This window comes from Epinephelus fuscoguttatus, linkage group LG11 (genome assembly GCF_011397635.1).
Source record: "Epinephelus fuscoguttatus linkage group LG11, E.fuscoguttatus.final_Chr_v1".
NCBI lineage: Eukaryota > Metazoa > Chordata > Actinopteri > Perciformes > Serranidae > Epinephelus > Epinephelus fuscoguttatus.
In genome coordinates this window covers 30624553-30640064 of record NC_064762.1, presented here as the reverse complement: position 1 = coordinate 30640064, position 15512 = coordinate 30624553, and the positions used below count along the sequence as shown (strand labels likewise).

Sequence of the window (15512 nt, the reverse complement as noted above, 5' to 3'; positions counted from 1 at the left end):
ACACCTTAAGGAAACTGGACTTGGAAATTAAGTAACTAGAGAAAGTAGTAAGTGATTTTAATGCACACTGTAAGCATGACTGTGATGCAATGTATTAATGTTATTTCTCCCTCTCCCAAGCTCCAAGCAGACAGTGACTGATTACAGTATTTTTCATTCAAATAAAAAGTCACAGAATATTGTGGTTTCCTCTTCCTGTTTTCATTTATTAATGTAAAGTACACTGAAGTTATTGATCCAGTTAACTGGGAATGCAATTTGGGAAGGTCATAGGCTACAGTTATGACACCTAATAACCACTAATGTGCTACCAATGCCAAAGACACCTACTTGTATGTGTATTCCAACAATTAATCCTTTTATTGGTGAGGATATCTGCATGTCAAAGTATCCTTGGGCAAGATGCTGAACCCCAGATTGCTCCCAATATTTTATGCACCCTGTGTGGTGGACTGACAACATTAGTTGTGTCTTAGAATGGGTCAGTGAGCAAGCGACTATTTAATAAAAACTGCAAACAAAGCAACCATTTTAACAAAAAAAACCTGCTATAAAAGCAAAATGGGGCAAATACGTACATAAGAACATGGAATAACTATAAAACACATTGATTTCTGATCGCTGTGACAGCTGACTGGACAGATAAGGCACCAGGATAAACTAAATCATAACATAATGTCATGTGGCGCGTTCGTGTGCAAGGCAATGACTCAATTATCTCTGTGCCAGTCATTAAAGAAAGTCATCAGAATCAGACTTCTAGCTTGCAGAGCAGATTCTGCTTGCACAACAGGTACAGTGCCCCGTGGACCAGGAGGGTGCGGCCACGTTGCAAGTGAACATGGCTAAATACAGGTACTTGGCTAATAAAGCTGATTCCAAATGATCACTGTTGTCTTCACTTCCTTTATAGCGATGGATGAGTTCGGCTGCTATGTAACGAGACCGAGCTTGCATTGCATATCTGAACTTGACTTTGGGCACTGCTGGTATCAATAAAATTTGCCCACTTTGTTTACACCACAGGTGGCACGTTGCCTGTGCTTTTTAATAGTATATTTCGGTGGGTCTGAATAGTGATGATGCAAGATTGAAAAGTACCCCAGTATGTTGTGAAACTCTGTGTTATGTTGTTTAGCATTTTGGCTACAATGTGCCTCAATTCGCTCACGTTTGCATTCAGGTTTTATTATTGTTCAAGGTTTACTAATGTTACTGGCTGGTGACCGTGGTCTCTGTTACTCTGAATGGCATCAGTGGAAAGGATGGCAGGGACACTGCTATCAGCGGTTTCACTTTGACATTGGTATTTCCACGTGGTTTTGTCGGGGAGCATAATTGATGTCCAGAAAACCATTCCTATGGTAATGATACACCCAGATACACCCTGGACAGGTTGCCAGACTATTGCATGTCTTTGGCCTGTGGGAGGAAGCTGGAGTACCTTGAGAAAACCCACGCTGACACAGGGAGAACCCACCAACCTGGGTTCCCACCAGGAACCCTCTTGCTGTGAGGCAACAATGCTAACTACTGTACCACCATGCACCATCTGCCTCTATCACCAAGCCACCAGTTAATCTTGCACACTGGGCTGCGGGGCTGGACACATAGTGTGGACAAACACAGGAGAAACTCAGTTACAGGCAATATTCATTGAAGGCACAGTGAAAACCTGTGGAGACGGGTCTGGAGGCAAACCAGCAAAGCTTGTGAGAGCACAGAACCAGTTATGGGCAGAAGCCAAGAGACAACACTCACAGAATCAAAATCCTCAGAGACAAATCAGCAGCAGTGTCAGGACGCGCCACACCGCGGTGCGCAGTCCAGCCACGACGCGCCTGCAGAGCGCAGACACAGACCCCAAAATAAGCTATTACAAATATGCCCGTAATGAAACGTGAATTTAAAAAACACAAAACTCAAACGAGCATATACATACCGGAGCGCAAAGGCACAGCATCCCCAACAGTGGATGACAGAGGCCGAGCCACGTGTTAATCACTGTTAAGAGACCGTAATGAGTTCCATCAAGCGGCGGACCAGATTGAAAGCCGCCGGACAAGTTGAATATAAACCGGCTTACCTTCAGAAGTGAAGCTGCATGAGGCGGGAGAGCTCCGGTACACACGCCACGACCAGCAGACAGCCACGCTGCAAGGGACAGAGCAGATGTAATGACCACACACACACAGACCGAAATCCCCCCAAAGACACGCAGCAAAACGGCACAACTTACAGCTTCAGAGGATCAGAAGAGCCACAGTGCACCGCCAGGCGCCAGCCAAACTGTGGACCACGCTGGACAAAGACACCAGGCTCCAGGAAGAGATTAGAGTGCTGAGCAACAGACACCTGCCCCGATCATAGTTCTGCCAGCCCCGCCCAGCAATCAGGGCGCAGGCCATTAATGAGCCACACCTGGCTGCAGGCACTGAGGAGGGGGAGAGAGGGGCAGTGATCCAATGAGTGCCACACATGTCAGCAAGGTACGATTAAGTTACTGAAACATACAATTAACAATGTCAAATGGCCCTTATACACAATATTTTCTCAGATAACGTTGAACCATAGAGATGAAAGTGTGCCAAATTCTGACAGTTTGCCAGATATTTTGTTATTTTTAGACTAGTCACTAGTCTGAGTTTAAACTTCCGTATAAACATCAGTGAATTAGTCATAAGGAATATCCCATCTCCTGACCTCTTTACTATTGGTTCCTTCTAAGGCTGCTGATGATTATTATTGCTAATGGATACAGTTTATTGTTGCGTAAATCAATGTGAATATAGTAAACTGTCTGAAATGTCTTTGACTTGTCAGATTCAGGAAGATTAGGAAAAGAATGATGCAGACTGAGCACCCAGGAACATACATTTAGCAACATACAAAAGTTGTTTCAAAAAAGGTCAGAAAGAGGAAGTGACACAAACCTCAACACAGAAAGTAGAGTCTCCATTTCTCTTAAACACACATCAGCTCAGAGACTCTGACAGTTCACAGCTGAGAACAGACAGAAAAAACACAACATGGTTGAAATTAGGTGGATTGAAATGTCTTTATTTATCAAACTGCTGCTTCTGTTCACAGGTAAGAACACATACCACATATCCACCTTATTCCTGAGAAGTGATTATGGGCGTAATTTCTGGCCAGATAGCAGCTTTTTAGTTGCATTGGATGCCTATGATTAGTCTTTGTGATTAATATTGATGGTCAAACGCCAACCACGGTTCGTTTTGAAAGTAAATTCCCTTCAGTTTAGTAGAGATTGCTTTGTTTTTAAACAACAGCCCAGAAGCAACGTCCAAGTGGCCTGGCTAGGGATTGGTGCAGAGACTCGCAGCAAAATTAATCAGGACCGTCGTATTAATAGGCTCTGCTGTCTTTCATCATTACTTTTTAAAGTTTTGGTTTCATCTATCATCATGCTGCAGCCTCTCTTCTGCATTCTGCATGCTGACCTCTTCCACACACACAGGCAGACACACACAAACATAGTAGATTGAAGTCTTTATTTTTACTCTGTTTCTGCATTATGTGGTGTCCCTTGGTCAGATATATGACTAAAGTTTCAAATGTGAAACAGTAAACATTGCTACTTTTAAATCGATAATTTGCAGCTGTTAAGAAATTTGTCATTACCAACAGCTAGAAAAAGTTCAATAGGTTGCTTGCTGCTGAAGATGTCTGGCCCATCGACATTTGTTTTAGAATTTGTAATTGATGGCCCTGCTCTACGTTTGTATGTGCTTGGAATGACATAAGAAATAATAAAACCAAAAGAGTCTAAGAGGATAAGTATTAAATAAGTATTTGCAACCCAGTCTCATTCCAAAGTCGATGAATACAAGCGCTTGGGCAGTGACTTTCAGGGTCAGACACTGACGAAAAAGCCGTCCTTTCATGTCATGATGATACACGGTCAGTCTCTGTTATTGTGTGATGGCGTCGGACGGCATCACAGGGAAATGCACCCGATCAACAACGTAAGTTAAGGGTCCGAAAAATCCGAGTAGGGTAGGTGGGGGTGCTGGTGAACCGGTCTTGCAATCACCAACTTTCATCCGAGAAGCCGGTGTTCACTTCCTATATGATTGTAAAGCCAAACCCTGTTGTTATTTTTTTTCTAAACTCAACCATGTGCCTTTACTGCAAAAACCTAACCATGTGCTGTTGTTGGCTAAACATAACAACGTGCATTTGTTCACTAACGTAACCACGTGCGTTTGTTGTTGGAGAAAAAAAGGTCAATTTGTTGGTCATTCCGAGGCAGTGCTTTATTTTGAAAGAGACTGTGTGCATACTGTGCATTTCCTATGACAAGTGAACTGTATTTTGAAAAACACAATGCATGTAACAGGCTGAAGTTGACATGGTGTCGCAGAATGTCAACAAGCAAAGCACCCAGGGTACCTTGCACGTCATACATCCATGTGGATAGTCCATGCTGCATGTGTGAAATGAAAACTCTGGACAACATCGGGACCTGATTCTCTGGATATTATTTGAAGTTCATATGAGAAATTGACTTAAGATAGCCAAGTCTGCTGTTTGTTTTAAACAATGAATGCAAATAATAATTTATTGAATACAAGGAATGAGACACATCTGCAGACGTAAGACCCTTACACACCGAAGTCCATTTCCATGCAGTTGGTTAGCACATCAGTACATTTCTCCGAACTGTTTATGTTTTTTACTTTCACACAGAATGCTAATGTAACATGGCGAAATGTTACCTAATTTTGGGGGGTAACAAGGTTAATTTATCTGAGCTTTTGCACTGTGAATAAAGGCATCAGTCAGTCACATTGCACCTATCCTAAGAGGATTATAAAATGACAACATGGAGGTTCTGTAGTCCAAACAAAGACGGCAGCCTTTATCACTCAGACAGACTGACAGACACTGCTCTTGATTAGTAGAATCCCGGTAAATCTGTTCACATCAAAACCTTTTACTGAATCACTTTTGCAGCTGGTGCAAATTTGCATCACTTCTGGTATGAACAGTTTTAATGCAAAATATTCACAGGGGAGTATTTTGCATTTTCATGTTGCATATTTGTCACGTCGCTGGTGTGTACAGACCTTTGAGCTGTATCTAAAACTATCCTCACACTAGCTGTCAGCATGAAAACACATTCATTCAATTTTCTTCTCTCATTTTATTCAACAGCAGTGACCGGACAATATTCCCCCAGCTTTGTTGTCAGCGATGGAGATGATGTCACCTTGCCTTGTGGAAATGTGATAGATAATCGGAGTGAATGTGAGGGTGCTTACTGGATCTTCAGTAGTTCACTAAGCACATTCTCGTTAATGCTGGTGGACCAGGGGCAGATTGAGGCTAAATCAGACAGACTGAGTGTTACAGAGAACTGCTCGCTGGTGATGAAGAAGGTCACATTTGAGGATGTTGGTCGTTACAGCTGCAGACAGTTTGAATCAGGACATGGAGATGCCCATGTTCATCTGTTTATTATCAACAGTGAGTATTTACAGTATGTTTTAAGCTTAAACTGACTGTCTGAACGATATAAACATAATAATTATGATAACAGAAATGAGTTTTACTCTTCCCATCTTTTTCTCACAATGTCTCCGTCTTCACCAGTGACTGAAGATAACAACGCTGATGGAGTGACCTTAAACTGCTCTGTGTTGACACATGAATGGTGTAGACACACACTGGAGTGGCTGTATGAGGGTAAAACTATGGATGAAGACATGGAGACATCACAGTCTGAGTGCTCGGTTACTGTGACATTTCCTACTACTCATCCCAAGCAGAAGCCAAAGTCTCACGAGTTGTTTAAGTGTAAAGTGACTGATGATTTCAGTGGAGACGTGCAGCTGTTCACCTTCAGCCGACCTCAGGCCTCAGGTGAGAAACCAGGTGAGATTATTATCGCAGTATAAACTAACTCATAAACTACTTTCTTTCTTTAAAGATTTATTAATATCCTTATTTTTATTATCCTAACTCATTGCAGATGGAAAATCTCAGATATTATTTTCTCACTGTACAGTTTGTTTGCTTTTATTGTTTCATTTGTCCAGGTGCGCAAAGCACAAAATCAAGAGCCAACACAACTGGTTCGCTTCATACTTGTCAGACAGGAAGTTTTGTGTGTCCGTTAATAATGTCAAGTCATCCATTTCCCCTATCAAGTACGGTGTGCCTCAAGGGTCAATCTTTGGTCAATCTCATTCTCGTTATACATGCTCCCCTTGGGTGATGTCATCAGTCGACATGGTGTCTCTCTCCACTCTTATGCAGATGACACTCAGCTGTACCTTCATCTTACACCAACTGACCTCAGCATGCTGAGCTCTCTACAGAACTGTCTGTGTGATATCAAAAATTGGATGTCAGCATTGGAGGTCACAGCATATCACAAAACAAATACTGCCATCTACCACATCCACCTGTCACAAGACGTAAAGCCTGTTGCAAGAAATCTTGGTGTGATGTTCAATAGTAATTTATGTTTTGAACAACATGCCGCTAAGTTTGTCCAATCATGCTTTCATCACCTCAGAAATATTGCTAAAGTAAGATTTATTTTAACTTTTAGAGATACAGAAACTGTTACACATGCTCTTATCTCTTCACGTCTTGATTATTGCAACAGCCTTAATTCCCGTCTCAATCAAAAAACCTTACGACTTTGGACTGCTTAGTACTCACACCAGTTTTAGCCTCTTTACATTGGCTCCCTGTTTGTTTCAGGATTGACTGTAAAATCTTAATGATTACTTTTAAGCAGTGATGGCCAAATGAAGCTTCATGAACCACTGTCTTTACTTTCTGACCCCACTAGACCCCACGCGAGGGCTCAGAAAACAAAGACAATGGTTCATGAGGCTTCATTTTGCCGCCGCTGCTTTTAAGACTCTTCATGGACTGGCTCCAGATTACATTTCAGACCTGTTAGTCCCTTATGAACCTTTATGTATTCGAGATCCTCGGGCAGAGGTCTTCTGCTTGTCCCAGAGTCCAGACTGAGGACCAATGGGGACAGAGCTTTTGCCACCAGGGCCCCGAGGCTCTGGAGTGACCTGCCAAAGGATATAAGGCTGTTCAAGTCACTGGCTTCGTATAAGTCTCTCCTAAAAAACATACCTCTATCGGAAAGCATATCCTGACTTTATCTTAGCTGCCTGCCTATTTCATTGCTATCTTCCTGATTTTAATGCCCTTTTATTATCTTGATTTTAACTTTGGCCTTATTTTATCTTTTACTAAATGACGTTTTATGACTTGTTATTTGTTTTGTTCTTCTTGTATGAGGTTTTTATTTGTATTTAGTTGTATTGTACAGCACTTTGTGCTTTGAACAGTGCTATATAAATAAAATGTATTATTATTGTTATTATTATTATTATTATTATTATTATTATTATAAAAATAGTTTTCATGTTTTAAGTCCAATTTTCAGGTTGGCTGAGGTGTATAGTTGTGTGTGGAGGCTTAACAATGCTCATAATAATTGCTGTGGCAGTCAACATATGGACAAGAAAAGGTGAGAATATTCACATATTAAATTTCTATAAACCAGGAACTGTGCAATGCATGGATTTACTCTGTGAGACTAAACTATTTTTGTTTCCTTTCAAGGCAAAACACAGATGGATGACAATGCTGTGAGTTTCAAAACTGGATAATCAAATGCCTGTGTGCAGTATTTCATACTTACAATGAGAATAACAGTACCGACTATATTGTTTAGAATATAAGTGGCTGCGGCAGCTGAGCCGATTGATTTGTTCCATTTTATCTTACTGTGTTGCGGTGTTTTTCACAGGTGCATGATGATGAAGATGATGGTATAGTGATCTATGAAAATGTTGGAGAACCTTCAGCTTCTGTCAGACTCCACTCATCATCAGCTTAAACATCATCTCACTAGAAAAAAAGAGTCCCTTGCAGTTAATCACCATCTCAAGATCATTTTGCGTTTTTGGTGGGTTTGAGTGACTGAATCTTTTCTTTTCATGTTTTAGCTTTGCCGCAGTTTTATCATCATTTGTACAGAAGAACTTATCTTTAAGTAACTTTCATTCAGGGTTGTTTTTAACATGTTTGCTTGGAAACAAATATGTTGTGAGACTTTAGTAGAATAAACTTGAATGAGCTGTGAATTCTAATCGAGTCAGTATCTTTGTTGTAACTGGTAATATAATATAATCTCCAAATAAACTCTTTTTTTTTTTAAACTGTACATGTTGTCATATTAATATTATGTTTCTGGTACCAAAAATATATTTCAACATAGACTTTTTGGCACATACATTAATTTAAATCCTATTTGTAAGATAAGAATACATTCTGTGAGCTATAAACTAAATTTCTGAAATGTTACAAAACTAGTCTAATGAACCCAAATGCAGATAAAGACACAGACTGGGAGCAGGATCAAATAGGTGATTTTTTTAGTGAATAAATGAGTGGAGGAGTGTTGGGAGGCAAAAGTCTGAAGTTGGGGAGTGAAGCAGGGGAGCTGGGCTGAGGAAGCCAGCCAGAGGTTCCAGAGTGGTCGGGTAAACGAAGCAGATGAGTTTCTCAGTTGAGCAGGAGTTTCAGTGAAGGGGAGAGCTGATGTGATGGCATATGGTTACCAGGAGGAGAAGGAGTGGAGCAGGAGACAGGACTCCATCCATCCATCCATCCATCCATTTTCTAACCGCTTCATCCTCTTGAAGGTTGCGGGGGGGGGCTGGAGCCTATCCCAGCTGACATCAGGCGAGAGGCAGGGTACACCCTTGACAGGTCCCCAGACTATCACAGGGCTGACACATAGAGACAGACAACCATTCACACTCACATTCACACCTACGGACAATTTAGTGTCACCAATTAACCTGCATGTCTTTGGACTGTGGGAGGAAGCCGGAGTACCTGGAGAAAACCCACACTGACATGGGGAGAACATGCAAACTTCGCACAGAAGTCAATCGGGATAATGCTGCAGGCACAGGGAAACAGGTATTATTATTGAAGCAGAGTAGATTGAAAATCAGAGAGCAGCAGAGGCTGTGACACAAACAGATAAAAATGACCCCTCAAGGCTCGATTTTTTTTAGCGCCTTATATTCAGCCTGTAGGTGCATGTAAAACAACACATTTTACTGTAATTATTGGCTGTTCACATTCAGAAATTCAAGAAAATCAAAAGCTGAAAGAGAGATGGGAAGCTGATCAGCCCCTCCTGCATAAATTCAGCAACTTGCATAAGAGAGACTTTGAGGACGTGACACATTACTCATCACAGGAAGTATGCTAATTCATTTTGTGACATGCATCAGTTGAAAGACTCTGACAGACAGCTGAGAGAGGGCAGACAGAAGAGAAGCACAATGACTGAATTCCGATGGATTAAAGTGTCTTTATTAATGATTCTGGTGCTGCAGTTTACAGGTAAGGATAAATATAACAGAAAAACCAGAAATATTACAAAACGTAACTCTCATTAGGGTCATGATAATGGTATAGATACAGCAACTTTTATTTAACTTTGACAGCCAGGTCTGCTGTTTGTGTGTTATATACAGAGTTTTATAAAAGTTGGAAACAAAAGTTATCCTCCCACTATAAAAGCACATTAATATTTCAAATAGTTTTCTTGTTTCTCTTATCTTTTTCACAGCAGTTGCAGAACAGTTCCTCTCCTTGATTGTCAAAGTTGGAGATGATGTCATCTTGCCTTGTGACAGTGTGACAGATAATCAGAATAACTGTGATGGCACTGCATGGGTCGCCACTTTATCAGGAAACAGAGTAGAAGATCTGGTTGAACATGGGCAGATTGTTGAAAATGCCAAAGCTAAATCAGACAGACTGAATGTAAGAGAGAACTGTTCTCTGGTAATGAAGAAGGTCACAGCCAAGGATGCTGGTCGTTACGACTGTCAACAGCCTACATCAGGAAAACCTGACAAACTGGTTTATCTGTCTGTTATTAACAGTGAGTATTTATATCATCTTCAGATCAAACTATTTTGTTAAAGTGTTTAGGATTTGGGGGGATCTATTGGCAGAAATTGAATATAATAAAATAAGTATGTTTTCATTAGTGTATAACCTTAAAATAAGAATTGTCGTATTTTTGTCACCTTCAAATGAGACGTTTATATCCACATAGGAAGTCCGTCCTCGTCCATGCAAACTGCCATGCTGCACTGCTATGTTTCTACAGTAGCCCAGAACGGACAAAGCAAACACTGGCTACAGATAGGGCCATTTGCATTCCCGCATTAGCCGCCATAGTTAGATTAGTTGTTTTAGAGAGGTTAAGACCTCTGCGGATAATTCAGCTACCAGTAAAAACCTCCTCAACATTTGGATCTGAAGTTATCAGAGGAAAAAGGTGAGCAAACATTAATCAGGTGCTGGGCTAGCAGCCTGTCTGTGATTAGCCTAACAGCATCAGAGAAGGACAGATTTGTAACAAAAAACTGCTTTATTCCGTATTTTTACCGCTTTTCATTTGTTTTGGAAAGGAGAAGACTTCTGTGGATAATTTGGCTCCTTGTCAAAACTTCCTGAACAATAAACACTGACGGAATTCTAACCAGGGCGAGTTTTAGCTGGTTGCAATCTGCAATTCAGTGCTACATGCCACCAAATCCCCCTAAATCTTACACGTCATCTTTTACACAGTTTACTAAACAATCACAATAACTAGTTGAGTCATTTTGTCTTTGTCAGTAAATGCACATGAAAATGGTGACGAGGTGACACTGTCCTGCTCTACATCAAGTAACACGGAGTGTATACACAAAGTGAAGTGGCTGTATGTGGGTAAAAATGGGGATCAAGATAACCAAGACATATCAACATCATATCCTGACTGTTCAGCTAGTGTAACAGTTCCTACCATCGATCTCAAGCAGAAGTCAAAGTATCAGTGTGAAGTGACTGATGGTTATACTAATAAAGTGCAGCCGTTTCCCTTCAGCCGTCAGTCCTCAAGTGAGAAACCAGGTGAGATCATGATGAGTGGTTTATATTTACCATGAGCTAATGTGCATTTGTTAAATTTAAACATTTACCATCATATAATTCATTTCCATTTAGTCACAGTAGACTTGTGAGGTTTTCTTTAACCATACAGTTTGCTGGGTTTTGTTATTTCATTTATCCAGGTGAGGATGCAACAACGGTAAGAACAACTGAAAGCAGCACAAACTCAAGGACCTATTCAACGGTGCCTGCTGTCAGTGTTCCTTCAACAACACCACAAGGTACTGACTCAAAGTGTTGTATACCTTTCAGTCTTTGTCCCAGCTTTTGAAGCCAAAAGTATAAACGTCAAACACTTGGCTGTGCCTCTAAGAGTTAATACCCCTCTATTTTAGCTACAGGAATTTGAAAAAACAAAACAAAAAGCTGCAACCCAAATGTTACTAATGTTTTTATTTATTTTCCAGGTTGGTGGTTGTACATCACTGGGGCTGTGGGTTTAGTGGCAGTACTAATAATCATTGTGGCTGTCATCATATGGAAGAGACCTAAAGGTGAGAACATTCACGGATGAAACTTTTTGCAAAAGAAGGTTTAAAAAAGCTGGATTTTTACCGTGGAAACTAAACTGAACTTTATCTTTTCAGGCGGCAAAACACAGATGGATGACGACACTGTGAGTTTAAAACTGAATAATCAGTTGTTTACACAATTTTGACTGGAAGCAAGGGGAACCAGCTTGCCTGGCTCTGTCCAAAGTTAAAGAAAAAAGCTGACTAATTAACACGTGTTATCTGTGTGTTTAATCAGTTTAGAACTATGTCTTGATGAACAACAGTTTATCCATCTGTCCAGCATGAGTCTGGTGCAGTGTGTATTTAGCTCGGTCCCAGCTCATTCAGGGCTTTGTATATAAGGAGGAGGAGCTTAAAATATGACACGAATCTGGGAAGTTGCTGCCCCCAGCTGTTGTTCACCAAGAAATAGTTACAAATTAAGTACAAATTGTGGTTTTTATTTATAAAAATGTGAACTGTAACCAGAGTGTGTTTGTGCAGGCACAGAGCTTAAACCCTGTGGTGACTCAGCCTGGCCCAGAAACCAGTCAGGAGACGGTGAGATCACTCAGTACAAAGTTACACTCAGTGTTATGTGTATGTAAGGTGAATATTAAGATTCATTTCCTTCTGCCATCGACAAGAAAAGGGAAGGAAGTAGAGGCAGCTGAATTACACCAGAATACAACATAAAAGTGTGAAGCAGGAAATTGTGAGTGTGAAGTGTGGGGTGACATGGAGAAAACAAAAAAAAAACAAAAAAAAAAAACGGAAGGTGTCTTTTCTCTGCAGGCTGATCCTGAAGATGGTGTTTCCTACGCTTCTATCAGCTACAAGAAGACCAAAAGCAAAGCCCAGGTAAATGTTTGACTGGTTACACTGGTGACATATTGAAGAAACAAAACACAAGTTAAGTGAAGAGTAGAGACACAATTCTACGACTAAAACCCACTTATTTTTACCTTTTAAGATGGCTATAATCCATATATTATTGTGTGAAATGATACTGTGACAATGAAAGGCATTGCTCATGGTGATGAACCTACAGAGAATTATCGCTCAACCACCTGGATCTCACTTCTGCTCAGCTTTATGGAGTATAATGGTTTCAGCTCATTGTTTATCTTTACAGTCCTCAGCTGTACTGTTCTGCTTCACTCTTACCGCTGTCATACTGTAGGGTAGTCTTCAGTGAAAAAGCTGTGAACAGCCACTGTACACTACCTGCTCAGCAGCAAACAGCAGACAGACACAGTTAGAGACCAGATGGTGAACATAGTGGAGCATTAAGCAGCTAAATTTCTCTCTGAGAGCTAAAATAGAGTGGATATTGGCCATGCATTCATCAGTTAGATACAAACACCACTCCTAATGTGAATGTTTCTCTGTGTCTGCAGGATGTGTAAATAAAGTTCACCATCATTTGTCATAAGTTTTTATAGTCCTGGTGATTTCCTTTATCATCACTATAAGAGTAGCACATCATCTTCACCTGTACGCATATAAAAGCTGCAGCAAAGTGAATATTTCAGTTGTTACATGGCGACAAAATTAGGACTTTCAGAACTCCTGTCCATGTTGTGTATGTTATTTACTGTATGTGTGGTGCTGTTTCCCTCTTGATTCTCAGGTTAAATATGATGATGATGAAGGTGATGCAGTGACCTACAGCACTGTCAAAGTTTCCTCTTCTGCTGCTGGAGCCTCTGCTGATGCCAGTGACCTCTATGCCACTGTCAACAAACCAAACAAATAAGAGAGCGCAGCGCCTGAGAAACATTTGACAGGCTCTGGATATTCACCGGTGTTTTTGAGTGAATATTGGAATCTTGACTCATCAGGCTCTAATCCATAATGGACAGATCAAATCAAAGAACAGCGATCTGAAAAAGAACAAAAAAAAAAAAACGGTAGAATGGTGACCTTTAAAAGTATGTACCTTTAGGGTTCCCGTGATCACGAAATTCCCGGGAAATGAAATTAGAAGAAGAGTTTTCCAGGCCTAGAAGTGGTTTGGAATTAACTAAATGTTTTGGAAAAGTTTTCAATTTGCATTGTTTGACTATTGTTCAAAACATATTCATAAAAATCCCAAAACATGGCAAGCATTAGGCAAAAATGATTCCTGTATTACTAATTTAAAATCTAGTGTTGCACTGCGTGACCACTGAAACGTTGTTTACATTGCAAGAGACACTGGTCTATTGGCATGTGCAGCTAGTTGGAGGCAAGAATGTCAAACAAGCGGGTAAAGCTAGCGACTGCAAGCAGTTTGCTTATCAACAAATGCCTGGGAAGTGCATGTTTAATAATGTATGCCTGTATTGCTGAATAGGCTTATTTATGTTAAACTAAATAAAGTCATGGAAATGGGGTAAAATAATATGAAAAAATGATGTACTTAATTGTCTGACGTTCTCCATGTATACCACAGATGCAGCCTGCTGGTTTGAGGCCTCTCTGCTTCACTTAGCATGACTGCAGGAGGGATGGGGTAAACACTGAGGCTTGTAAGTGTGCATGTATTTATCACAGACCTTCTCCATGCTGCGGAGATATAATGGACACAGTTTGTCCATGCCCTATTGAATGACACATAGTAATATTTCCTGATGTGACTGGGTAGGACGACATCATTTTGTCTATGCCTGAAATAGAAATCACACTTTACAGCAATGGTAAAGGTTTGGTTAGGTTTATGCACAATGACAACTTGGTTAGATTGAGGGAAGCATCATGGTCTGTTCAAGTTAGGGGAGCTTTGTCGCCATGGTTACACTTACAAACATGGTTACAATTTAGGAATGATCATAGTCATGCTTCAAAAAAAAATATGTAGTCATGTAACGAAACAGGAAACAAACAGTCTGACGGGTTTCAACCCACCCTGACCTCCCCGCTTTGTGGACATCATTACTCTGCAGTTACATCGCCTGACTCCTCCTTTGCTGTTTCACGCCAACATAAAATCAGATGACGTTTTGGGGAACTTGCTGACATGACAGATGTTGTCATATTTGGGAGAACCGTCTTCCTAAAAATGCATCCAATGCAGCATCACAGCAGACATATGGCTTAGTCTGCTGCCCTGTGTGCACACAGACACACCAGAAACAATCATGATAATAACCAGCAGGTGACTGACTCCTCTTTGCCAAGGTTTTGAATTTGAAATCAGATACCAGTGTAATATGTGGATATTTCAGACCAGCTTGTATCATAACACGTTTTACATTTATGACTAAATATTTAAAGCTCTCTGATGGGAACAAGAAGTCATCTTTTACACCCAATGAGTTTCATTGGAACCCTTTAACTAACACTCTACTGTGTTAATGACGCTGTTTATTCCTACTGGGACATTATGTAAAGACAGACTTGATTATATAACTAAATAAGTGGTTTATGATCATTTCCAGGGTGCACTGTAGTAAACATATTTTTGTCCAGAAGGGGGGTGGTAGGCTAGAGATACATTTTGCTAAATGAACAGGCTGTAAGACATTTGATAACTGTGCTCAGTGATGAATGTTAAATACTAATATTAAGTGTGTCATATATGTATGTTTTCAGCTTTCTTTGTCCTGTTAAGTGCTCAAAAGCAAACTGAGAGAAGGAGACTGAATAAATTGTCATCCTTGAGATTCGTATTAAACAGTTGTCTGAGAGAAAACTGAGCATCCCACCAGGTCAGTGGGAGTTTTTGGCAGATGTTGTCACTGTCAGAAACTTTGTAAATATATTTTGGTCTATCTTTTGATATTGTATTGTATTTTGTGCTTCAAGATTTTCTATTATTCTATTATTTTAATTATATTTAGAGTATTCAATGTATCACTGAGGTTGCATTTATGAATGATCCATATTTGTGTTGTTTTTAATGTTAATCTGAACCAGCTGGTTTCTGTTAAAAGGGACACACGCCCACAAACCATTTAACGCTGAGGACGGCTATGAGCTGAAACGTGTCCATTCGACTGCTGC

The 15512-nt window shown here is 40.4% G+C and overlaps 2 protein-coding genes across 5 annotated transcripts; both read left to right on the top strand.

The window, feature by feature from the left end:
• The first annotated feature begins 2961 nt into the window (after positions 1-2961).
• Positions 2962-8137, top strand: LOC125896886 (uncharacterized). Of its 4 annotated transcripts, none has more exons than XM_049589842.1 (6): positions 2962-3090; positions 5182-5493; positions 5620-5889; positions 7436-7531; positions 7627-7652; positions 7814-8137. In XM_049589842.1, exons 1-6 carry the CDS (start codon positions 3030-3032, stop codon positions 7901-7903), a joined length of 855 nt encoding a protein of 284 aa, XP_049445799.1. In that variant the 5' UTR covers positions 2962-3029; the 3' UTR covers positions 7904-8137. The 4 variants fall into 4 exon arrangements, with proteins under 4 accessions (XP_049445799.1, XP_049445798.1, XP_049445797.1 ...); XM_049589841.1 differs by having other exon boundaries at positions 5620-5901; XM_049589840.1 differs by having other exon boundaries at positions 7436-7652.
• A 1197-nt stretch (positions 8138-9334) lies between these two features.
• Positions 9335-15512, top strand: LOC125897590 (uncharacterized). Its single transcript, XM_049590986.1, has 9 exons — positions 9335-9426; positions 9656-9973; positions 10717-10992; positions 11154-11252; positions 11439-11525; positions 11619-11647; positions 12030-12086; positions 12321-12386; positions 13159-15512. The coding sequence occupies exons 1-9, from the start codon at positions 9366-9368 to the stop codon at positions 13282-13284; spliced, it is 1119 nt and encodes a 372-aa protein (XP_049446943.1). The 5' UTR covers positions 9335-9365; the 3' UTR covers positions 13285-15512.

Bases quoted from the DNA above. Each gene is read 5' to 3' on its own strand.
- LOC125896886 (XM_049589839.1), top strand. From the start codon at position 3,030: ATGGTTGAAATTAGGTGGATTGAAATGTCTTTATTTATCAAACTGCTG. The intron at 3,091-5,181 runs GTAAGAACACAT...TTTATTCAACAG, and splicing joins ACTGCTGCTTCTGTTCACAG to CAGTGACCGGACAATATTCC. The intron at 5,902-7,435 runs GTGAGATTATTA...TCATGTTTTAAG, and splicing joins GGCCTCAGGTGAGAAACCAG to TCCAATTTTCAGGTTGGCTG.
- LOC125897590 (XM_049590986.1), top strand. From the start codon at position 9,366: ATGACTGAATTCCGATGGATTAAAGTGTCTTTATTAATGATTCTGGTG. The intron at 11,526-11,618 runs GTGAGAACATTC...TTATCTTTTCAG, and splicing joins CATATGGAAGAGACCTAAAG to GCGGCAAAACACAGATGGAT. The intron at 11,648-12,029 runs GTGAGTTTAAAA...GTGTTTGTGCAG, and splicing joins CACAGATGGATGACGACACT to GCACAGAGCTTAAACCCTGT.